This window comes from Mixophyes fleayi, chromosome 4 (genome assembly GCF_038048845.1).
Source record: "Mixophyes fleayi isolate aMixFle1 chromosome 4, aMixFle1.hap1, whole genome shotgun sequence".
NCBI lineage: Eukaryota > Metazoa > Chordata > Amphibia > Anura > Limnodynastidae > Mixophyes > Mixophyes fleayi.
The window spans coordinates 128,147,934-128,159,394 of NC_134405.1; the positions used below are offsets into that span (position 1 = coordinate 128,147,934).

General features: G+C 42.3%; 1 protein-coding gene and 1 long non-coding RNA gene across 2 annotated transcripts; one reads left to right on the top strand and one right to left on the bottom strand.

Annotated features, from left to right (window-relative positions):
- Window positions 1–2,498: 2,498 nt before the first annotated feature.
- On the top strand, window positions 2,499–3,923 carry LOC142149961 (uncharacterized). The gene is made up of 2 exons (XM_075205235.1): window positions 2,499–2,863; window positions 3,330–3,923. Exons 1-2 carry the CDS (start codon window positions 2,518–2,520, stop codon window positions 3,794–3,796), a joined length of 813 nt encoding a protein of 270 aa, XP_075061336.1. The 5' UTR covers window positions 2,499–2,517; the 3' UTR covers window positions 3,797–3,923.
- On the bottom strand, window positions 3,808–5,379 carry LOC142149962 (uncharacterized). The gene is made up of 3 exons (XR_012690948.1): window positions 4,631–5,379; window positions 4,425–4,542; window positions 3,808–4,214 (listed from the first exon to the last, which is right to left on the bottom strand). It is a non-coding gene; the product is annotated as an uncharacterized LOC142149962 (long non-coding RNA).
- Window positions 5,380–11,461: the final 6,082 nt, after the last annotated feature.

Sequence of the window (11,461 nt, forward strand, 5' to 3'; positions counted from 1 at the left end):
GTCAAGAGACAAGGTGACTTTCTACAGGCTGTTTGTCATCTGATAGACACTCTCACTTCATATAAGGTGGCACAGGAACACAGGACAACACGTCAGATCTTAATGGAAATTATGGTACTCCCAATGATGACAGGAATCAAGAGTCAAACCCTTTGCCCTCCAGAATCAATGAAGTGAATCAATATCCCATAGATAATAATTACAGGAATAGCTATATAGTAAACAAAGATGTTCCTGATATGAGCAACAAAGCACATAATAATAATTAGAAAAAAAAAGCTTTGAATGGCTTAACTGTAGGATATGTTGCAATATTTTCAAACTTTGAAAGATCCATTCTAAGAAAATCACACTGTCAATGATCTATTTTATGTTTTTCACATAGCTTTAATTAATAGCATGATTGAGGTCATGCATCTAGGGAATTAATTCCATTTAGATGTATGGGAGAACAGGTTATATTGGTATCTGCTTTGCTGAGAGATTTATTTTATCTTCCTCACAGCTACAGCCTGAACTTGCTGGGCTCATGGCCGGATTTGTGGATAGGTCACAAAGCCAAAGGTTTATGGAGCTGCATTCTGATCACTTTGCACATCGCTTTACTTTTTTTCTATCAATAATTTGGTATTTACAGATTATAACATTTAAACATAGTTCCAATCAGGTCTAAATTATTATAATGTATTCATTTTATATATATGGTGTGGGGTTGAGAACATTGATAATTGCAGTGGTGGCAGATAGGGCAACACAATAAAGTTGATATAGTCATGCCATTTAAAGGTAGAGTCACCCACATTGTTAATATTTATTACGTATTTCTCATTATAGTGCACAATACAATTCTCAGTAATATTTTAAGCAGTCTGCAAACGCTGAATATTTTCTGTCGACTGATAAATCAATGTCCACAACTGAATGGTTGTTTTTTTTATTCCGCTTTCATAAATAACCCATTTTATTTCAGACTGCTTAAAATATTACTGAGAATTGTATTATGCGCTATAATGAGAAATACGTAATAAATATTAACAATGTGGGTGACTCTACATTTAAATGGCATGACTATATCAACTTTCCCATGAGAATCCTACTAAAAACAGAACTGTATCCCCAAGAAAACATCCGCATCAACAAACAGCCTGAACAAGTGCCCTGCACAGCGTGGGAACCTCATATCTGCCTTCCTGAGGGATATAAATAGAACATCAGGATGCTGAACACAGCATGAATGTTACTCTGGGCATTATTAAAGGGAAAATAAACCCTAACATGGAAAGACACAAACAAAACAAAGCTCTTTGTAACTTTAGATGTAGAGTTCAATTTATATCAAGGACATGTGGTCTCAGCACCAGAGTCAAGTATGCTATTTATTACGGTGTATAGTGATTTACAAGTTCCTGCAACTTTCTAAGACATACAACTTTATAAAAAAATCCCTTAAGATATCACTAAGATGTTGTGGCTGGATACACCTTCACCCATACTGAAATGATAATTTAATTTACAATACTGACTTTTATGATGTATTATTCCATTATGTACATATATGTGTTTATGTGAATGTTACCTGTATTTCAGCAAGGTTTGTGTTGTTGCTATTATTAACATTTATTTATATAGCACCACTGTACAAAGAATATGTAATCATTTACATTAGTCCCTGCCCCACTGGAGCCAATTAACCTACCAGAATGTTTCTCTACTGTGGAAGGAAACCAGAGCATTCCAAGCATGTGGAGAATATACAAAATCAGCACACACAGAGCCCTGGTCGGAGTCAAATCTATGACCCTAGCGCTGTGAGGCAGCACTGCTAACCACTGTGCCACCATGCATTCCATTTGCCGTATGACAAGGTAATTAATACCCAATTCATACTGCACCAAAATCCCAGGTTTTTCCTGGGTCGAGCTCAAACGAACCGGGTCTTGGTGCAGTATGAATGGTACAAGTCAAAAATCCCGGGTCTAAAAACCCGGGTCTTCAACCCGGGATTTATCGAGGGGTAATTCCCGGGTCAGACCCGGGTTGCCTGCACTATGAATGGTGCAACCCGGGTTTTTCAACCCGGGTTGCACAGAAAACAAGCTGATTGGCTGTCTGCCTGTCTCTGGAGGATGATGTCATTGGTGGGAGCCCGTGGAAGATTCAAGAAGGAGTTTAGGAGAAATGGTGAATGGTGGAGTGCAGATCAAGCTGAAGCAGAATCAGAGTTTGTTGGAGAAAATTGCTTTTATTTCACTGAAAAAGTGTGTATTAACAGCAATTATGACACACTGGATGGAGGAAGAAGTGCGTGAGCTGCTGAATGTCAGAGGGGAGGAAGAAATTCATAGGCAAGTGACTGGGACTGTGAAGGATGCCACAGTGTACTACAACATCGCCAAAATACTCACACAACGTGGCATAAAGAGGACACAGCAACAAGTCCTGAACAAATTGAAGTCCCTGAGGAAGCAGTACACTAAAGTCCATGACCACAACAGGCGCAAAAGTGGCGTTGCAAGAATGGACTGGCCCTTTTATGACCAGTGCAATATGGTCTTTGGACATTCTCCTCTGACAAATCCAATTGCACTGTCATCTTCTAGCAATGTGGATGCGGCTATACCAACACCACCAGAGAGCACACAGACAAGCGAGGCCGCAACGGTAATAATAGAAGATTCTATAGAAGACACCCCAGAACTGGAGTGCTCTGCCACAACAGATGACACCAACATTTCTTTGGAGGAACTGAACGATTCACAGCCATTCCCTGCTGCGCAAGTCGTTACAGATACTTCGCAAGAAACACAGCCAGAACCAGTGCCGGTGTCAAAGTCTACGCCAGGTCCCAGTTTACGCTCCAACAGTAAGTATCTTTAATAATCTCACATAATAACCAACTATATATACATACCAATATATCTACATAATTGTCAAAAAAACCCAAAACTGTATAAACATAACTGCCAAAAACAGAGAACTATATCAACAGAAATGCAAGCCAAATACCAATAAATATATCTACATAACTTTAAAAAAAAATAATGTTTGAACATAACTGGCAAAAAAAGAGAAGTATATCAACATAAATGCAAACCAAATACCAATATATCTACATAACTTAAAAAAGAGAACTATATCAACAAAAAGCCCAAAAGACAAATATAATACACTCCAAAGTATTAAAACATTAACACGCATATGTTGCAGTGCAAAACTACTGGGCAAGAGGGAGGAGGCCTCAAGCACATATCAGCTTACAACACTGCTTTTTTGTTCTTGCACATTATATATTCTAATGTATGTTTTACTGTGTTTTTTTCTACGTACAGTTTACAACGTTCCTAAAAAACGCAAAAGGCCCAACAAAATGGAGCAAGCAACTAAAACAATGACAACTGTCATGATGGATCAACTGCGGGAGATGGACAGCACCATGAGGGAACACGAGAATACACAACTGCAGCGTTTCATGGACAATGAGCGGGATCTCCAGGACTCTTTCCTCATGCAAATCATGAACATGCAGGAACGCGTGTTACGCGAAAATCGTGACTGTATGATGGGATTCATGGACAGACTCCTCTCACGGGTGCAGGCACCTCCTCCAAGTCCTTACTATTATGACGGACATTATCCTATGTACCAGCGGGGGCAACCCATGTTAGGCAACAATAACCCTCCAAACCCGGTACAGAATACACAACATGCTCAACCTATGGGTAACCCCAACATAGAATACCCACCTGGTAACCAAACCACTCCACAACCAGAAATGCCACAATATCGGCAATTGTAATAATCATGTTTTATGGACAAATGTTTAACAGTTAATTGTTATCATGTATGTTACGTGTGATCTGGAATCACGCCCTTAGCTTCACATATTACGTGAAAAGCAAATTTGCACTTACTGTTTGGGCACATTTCTGTCTTCTGTTTACTACTTGTGTATATATTTATTTATTTTTCTACATGCAAGTAAGCACTTTTGTATTGTGTCATTTTATATTTTTGTTAAGAGACATATGAGGAAATATGTACAAAACAAAATACAATATGTGAAATAAACATTTTTTTTTTTTACTTTTACATTTGTGTGGTACATTCAAACAAGTGAGGTCAAATTGGCAGTGGGGGTGGTCCTAATAAGTTCAGCAGAGGTATTGGTGCGCTCTCCTTCAAAAGTACTGGAGTCCATCAACAAACGTAGATTTCTGTAAATAAAAACATGCAGTTTCACGTCACCATGTTAAAAATAATGGTCACATAACGCAGTACACTTGGTACTATATGGTGAAAATGCATTTTGCAAGTGGTACATCTATATATAAAAAGGGGCAGTAAATACATACAATATTGATAGCAAACAATAGTATATAAGCTTCAATTACAAAAACATCATACAACATTACACCTATATTTACCTCCCTAGGGAACAGCCAGCCATCTTGTCTTTCCTCAGCAATTTGGTAAAGGTCTGAATTTGCTAGAACTCTGGCGTCATGGGAACGTCCAGGCCACCCGATGAAAACATCTGTGAAACTGACATAAAAAAATACATATAGCAATGTTTTACAATACGCATTACACATGGCACAGTCACATAAAAAAAAACATAAAAAATGCTTACCAATAGTTGTGGTCAACCACAGCCTACAGAATGATGGAATGCCAGCCTTTGCGGTTGTAGTAATCCGCATGGTTGTCTGTGGGGGCAATGATGGGGATGTGTGTCCCGTCTATGGCTCCAGCACACTGTGGAAACCCACGCTTCAGGAATCCTGCAATTGTATCATCCAGGCGCTGACCTTGCGGTAAGGAGATGAAGCGATGATACAGGGCTTCCAGCAATGCCGTGGTGACTCCATGCACTAGAGTGCACACCGTGGATATCCCCACTCCAAACAAGCAGGAGATTGTCCGGTATTCTCCAGGGGTAGCATACCACCACAACACAATAGAAAGGCGCCTACATGGTGGAATAGGTTTCCCAAAGTTAGTGGCCTTCATTTGCTGCATAAAACAGCAAAAACACACTAGTAAACATGAACTCTGGGCTACACAAAAGTGAGTCATCGGCCATGATGAAAAGTAATGTGGAAAACAATCACCACCCACTTCTGCATCATCTTTATGCGTCAAAAAACTAGAGATGAGCGGGCTCGGATATCTGAAATCCGAGCCCACCCGAACGTTGATGATCCGAGCCGGATCCGAGACAGATCCGGGTATTCCCGCCAATTGCAAAACTGAAACCGAGGCTCTGAGTCATAATCCGGTTGTCGGATCTCGCGATACTCGGATCCTATAAATTCCCCGCTAGCCACCGCCATCTTCACTCGGGCATTGATCAGGGAAGAGGGAGGTTGTGTTAGGTGGTCCTCTGTCCTGCTATATCTCGTGCTGTGCTGTGCTGTGCTGTGCTGGGGAAATAACAATGCCCTTAGAAGGACACAGCACAGCACGAAAATTTTTAAAAAAAGTTATAAAAAAAAGAAATTAAAAAAAAATATCCAAAAACAATCCTGCAGTATAAGTCCATTGGTACTGCAATATTACAAAGTTCACTGATTCTGCAGAATAGACTGGGAATTAGTGGAAATGATTGTTATTGAATGTTATTGAGGTTAATAATAGCGTAGGAGTGAAAATAAACCAAAAAACTTGATTTTAACAATTTTTATGTTTTTTTCAAAATAAATCCGAATCCAAAACCTTAAATCCGAACCAAAACCTTTCGTCAGGTGTTTTGCAAAACAAATCCGAACCCAAAACTTCAAGCAAATCCGAATCCAAAACACAAAACACGAGACACCAAAAGTGGCCGATGCACATCCCTACAAAAAACTAGTCACCTTTCAATGACATCACCATTTTTCAGCCAATGAAAACTGCTCTGGTGATGACTCCCACAAATTGCCAGGGCACAGACTTGTGCAATATGAATGGGGTCAACCCGGGAAATTCCCGGGTCCGAGGTGCAGTATGAATGGTGTTTCTGAGCTGGGACGCTCCGAGCCCCGGCAAAAACCCGGCTTGAAAAACCCGGGATATTGCCGGGGCGGCCGTATGAAAGCGGTATAAGTGTTGACTCTTTACTCCAGGAGTTGGAAGGGGAAGTATTTACCTTGACAACCACATTTATTTGTTGAAGGACAGGCCATAACACCACATGGGGCCTTCCTGTGTGTGTTAGAGCTACTAGGGGAAACTGTCCCAATGATAAATCATACCTTTCTAGACATGCTTTTATTGGGGAATCACAGAATAGTGTTAACTGTATTTAAACCTCATTTTCAGTAACCAACAGTGTTCCCTGTACCCTGAGCTACACCCTCATGCTATCAATTAGTGTGTAATATCACTATGCTGAAAGCTTTCCTGTTTGGAAGAGAAGATGTGTGTCCTTGTGACTAACCAGGGGAGAAAGTAACTGCAAAGAGGAGTAGGTCCTTGCCCATAGGCCTACTAGAAACTAGTCCTGATTGGTTGACTCAGTGCTTTCCCTCTCCCAAATTGCCCACCCTGCTCTAAACCACTACCTTCCAATGGTTGTGTATAATAGTTCTTGTTAGATTTATTGACAATAAACAACTCTATATTTAAGGATTCCTGCAAAATGCTATGCTATGTGAAGGAGGCGCAGTGGTGCACCTACTCCGTACTTCTGCCTTACCTGTGTTCCTGTGACCTCTATATAAGAGGTAACACTCTCATCCATCCCTGCTGGCTGTATTGAGCTCAGTGTCCTGAGTCAAAGTTCAGGGGGTCAACAGGAACCAGCCACAGTCTCCAGAAAAGAGGTGCTGCAGCAGTTATACACCACTCCTAGATGTAAGTGGTTCAAAGTTTCTAATGAAAGAGCCTGGTGGTAGCAGCGACTATTCACCTACAAATTTAGGCACCATGGCTTTCCTCCTGGCCCAGGCTCCTGGAAATTGAGAGGATGTGTTTTCAGGAGATGAGGGATGCCTACATCACATTGAAGAACGACAAATGTTATTTTGATTGTATGTCTGACTGGTGGGAATATGCTAAGGTCAAAATTTGCAGTCTCTTTCAGGCTAAAGGTAGACAACAGGCATGTGAAAGGAAGAGAAACTTCTGAAGGCTACAAAGGCAACTGCAGTCCCTGCTGGACCTCAAAGTTTGCGGCTGGGATGTGAAGGATGATCTGGTGAAGACCAGGGGGGGGTCCGAAAAGGCACTTTGAGGAAGAATCCCGATGCATTATCTTCCGTTCCAAGGTGGAGAATCTGAGGAGGGGTGAGAAATGTAACTTTTCAGAAAACTCCACACTCCCCTGACTGAGCTGCGAGATGAGACTGGCATTGCCAGAAAGGGAAAAGAGGGCGTCATGGGAGTTGTCACAGACTACTACAGCAACCTCTACTAATACCATTGACACAGAAGCGGCTGATTCATTCCTGTCAGGTATCACTAATACTATTAATCCTGCACGTAAAGAGGCCATGGATGCCCCCCTGGTGTTGGCGGAACTGCTCTCTGTGACTAAATCTTTTAGGCCGGGTAGGGCCCCAAGCAGTGATTGTCTCCCAGCGGAGCTCTATATAGCGCTGTAGGACCTCATTGGCCCGGACCTCTTAGAGCTGTACGAGGAGATGGTGGTGGAGGGCAGAATGCCTTCTACTCTGAGGGAGGGACTGATCCCGATCCTGTGCAAGCGCAAGGGGGAGAGATGTGACTTAAAAAATTGGCGTTCCATCTCTCTCCTGAACGTGGACTAGAAGATCCTCACCAAGGTACCAGCCAACAGGCTAAAGGTTGTCATTGGGCAGATTGTTCATCTAGATCTGACTTGTGGCATTCCTGGTCACTGATTGCAGATAGCCTTGCGCTACTGAGGGATACGGTCCATTACATCAAAGATCTCCATGCACGCGTGGCCCTGGTCAGTCTTGATCAGGAGAAGACCTTTGTTTGGCTTGGGGAAAATGTTTTGTTCATATGTTAACCTGATGTACCTTGACATTTACAGCTCAGTGTTGGTGAACTGCTGGAAAACTGAACCCTTTTTAGTCATCTCTGGAGTCAGACAAGGTTGCCCTCTTTCACCGCTCCTTTTTGTTTGTCATATAAAGCTCTTTGCGCTGTGCATCAGACAGATTCCAGCGATAAGAGGCATCACTGCACCGGGTCCAGATCGTCTAGAGGCCAAGTGCTCGCTCTAGTTGGATGACATCACTGTCTTCTACGTTGATAAGTGTTCGTTGATGGCACTCGTCCAGACCTGCAAGAACTTCAGCTTTCAGAGGCAAAGGTCAACTGCGGGAAGTCAGAGGCGATGCTCTTCTGGCAGTGGCACCTGTCACCCCCTGCTGCATTTCCCTTCACCATCATGTCAAACTTCATCTAGATTATTGTAGTTTGGTTTGGTGGAGAGTAGGCGGCCTTGAAGTGTTGGAAAGAGATACTGGCGACAGTCAAACAGAAAGTTGGTTTGTGGAGCCTCAGAGACCTCACCATCGAAAGGAAAGCACTGGACTTAAACCAGACTTGTGGAAGCCAAAAAACTGTCCACAAGCTCATCAGAGCTAAAGACGTTATGGAGTCTGTTCCAGGGCTCACTGCTGCTACAGCAAAACATGTGTGGGGGAATGTAGCCTCTAAGAGGCTGACTAATAGACATAAAAACAATTCATGGATGGCTATCCAGGGGAGTTTGCCTCGCAGGATATTCATGCATTCCCGGAAGCTGTGCAGATATGTCCACTGTCCCTTCTGCATAACCAGAAGGGAAACAGCAGAGCATATTTTTTGGGACTGCCCCACTGCATAGGCACTGTTGAATGCCTTGAAACATGAACTTAAGGACAATGTGCCCAGGACTTGCCTTGCATACCATTCGGTATCTTATGAATTATTTCCTGGGACCCACACTATTGGGGCAATCATGGAGGCCTGGAGCCTAATGAATTGCTTTAAGGACGCTATATGGCTTGCCAAGATTCGCTTCATTTTGAAAAGGGAAAAGATGACCATCCAGGACTGTCGCAGGCTGATCCACAGCCTGCTAAGAGACTATAACACCATTGGCAGTGTTACTGCTCAGACTCGCTGATCAGACGGGCGTTTAATTACCTCTCTCTCCCAGATTGCTCTCCTACAGACGAACGCTGCGGTCTCTGATGTAGCCGCCATCTTGCCGGGTTCTGTGCATGTGCGGACCCGGCGTTTTCATTCATTCAGGTTCTGGACACCAATCAGCTGCAGATTCACTATAAATGGTACCTCCTGCATTAGATGAGTGCTAGATCTGCAGGTCTCTCCTCCTGGTTTGACGTGTCCAAGTCCTGGCTTCTGTTTCCTCTTGTTACCAAGCTGGACAAGTCTCCAGTGCCTTATTGCTTGTTCAGCTACCAGCCCCACAGGACCTCAATAACCGCTGCTGCAGAACATCTTCTCCACTGTGTTCCTCACTCATTGGCGCTTCCTAGCTCCACAGGACTACCTTAGCAGCCGCTGCTGCACAACATCTTCTCCGCTATGTTCCTGATTCATAGGTGCTTCCTAGCTCAACAGAACTACCTTAGCAGCCGCTGCTGAAGAATATATTATCCGCTGTGTTCCTGACTCATTGGCATTTCCTAGCTCCACAGGACTTCCTTAGCAGCCGCTGCTGCAGAACATCTTCTCCGCTGTGTTCCTGACTCATTGGCGCCTCCTAGCTCCACAGGACTTCCTAAGCACTCTCTGCTGCAGAATATATCCTCCTGCTCTTCAGTTCCTCTGTATGCTAGGCTCTCCTTCAGGTTTCGCCCGTTACCCTCTGAGAGGACCGCAACCTGCGGTTAGGGAGCCACTAAGTCCATACTCCGTCGCAGGAGTCCTGGTGAAAACCCCCCTCTCCGTTAGACTCCGTAACTCAAGTAGGGTGGTGCTAAAACCGAGCAAACATTTCGGGCACTCCAAGACCTCCGAATTGTGACAGACAGTCCTGAGGAAGAGAAAAATGATTGATTATTGTCTCCCCCTTCTCCCCCCATGTGTGTTTATTCAATAAAGCTTTGGGCTTGTGTCTCCCCCTTCCCTCCCCCTCCCATTCCCCCATCACTGTTTAAAGTTTTGTTGAAATGTCTTGCCTTAATTTATGCACCTTCCCCTATATTTGTGTCTGTCCTCAATAAAGCTTTGAGCTTGTGATCCCCACCCCTACCCTTCTCAACTACCGTCCCCTAAAACCATTGCTTATTTGAAACTGTCATGTTAAGTTTTGCATGGTTAGTACAGTACTTGATGTATAGTGTAGGATGTCATATCTTGTACCTTATGTCATGTATTGTACTAAAAAGTATGAATTATTATGTTTCACTGTGTATTGTACTTTCAGCTGCGCTGTGACGCTGTACACTTGAATGTAATGTATCATGTTTTTTGTACCTTTATACAAAATAAAGATAATTTTTCAATCAGTCTCTCTTCGTCTGTCTGTGTGTGTATGTTAGGGAATTTGAAGTGTAAGCTCCAATGAGGCAGGGACTGATGTGAGTGAGCTCTCTGTACATAGCTGCAGAATTAGTGGTACTATATAAATAGCTAATGATGATGATGATGATAATAACTAAACTTAGAACATAGAAAGAACATACTGCTTCTTTTACTTATTTTTAGTTACAGTAAATTGTGCTGAATTTGTTTACTAAAGCTAAATTTCACACAAAGTCTTTGTTATAGCATTTGGCACATAACTGAGAATAATATCATCATCATCAGCATTTATTTATATAGCGCCAACATATTCCGTAGTGCTTTACAATTGGGGACAAACATACTAAACTAATAAACAAACTGGGTAAAACAGACAAAGAGGTGAGAAGGCCCTGCTCGCAAGCTTACAATCTATGGGATCTAACTTACATTTATGAAGGTATATTTTGAAATAAGATAGCAAGATTTTGGTGCTCTATGTGATAAATAATTGTGCAGTATAATGTATTTTTTTATTACTGTGAATAATTTGCAAAACAAATGCAAACAATGTTTACATTCCATAAATAACCACCACATTAGGAGACCTAGTTGAGAAGGGACACTGGGCAGCTTGTGTAACGCATAACAGTAATTTGCCAAGACATTGTATGGCTGTGCTATATAAGATGATGGCTTAATCATGAAGCAAAATAATATTACACAAACAAGTCATTCTGCCTCTAAGGAGGAAAACAAAGCATTAGGGACAGACTTTGTTGGCAGAGGTACAAAAACAAAAGTGCAATCCGATCACTTGGATTTGTAGTTTACTGGGTGTGTTGCCCTAGATAAAACTGTAAAAATATATATTACAAATACCAGAGTTTAACCTGATACTTGGGTATGAGGTTTTGATAGTTTAACTTAATTCCAAACATAGTTAAGATCCAAAAAAGACACTCACATGACCACTGGCATTATCCAATTGTGCACCAGCATCTGTGTGGTAAAGGTATGTTGTGTTCATGAC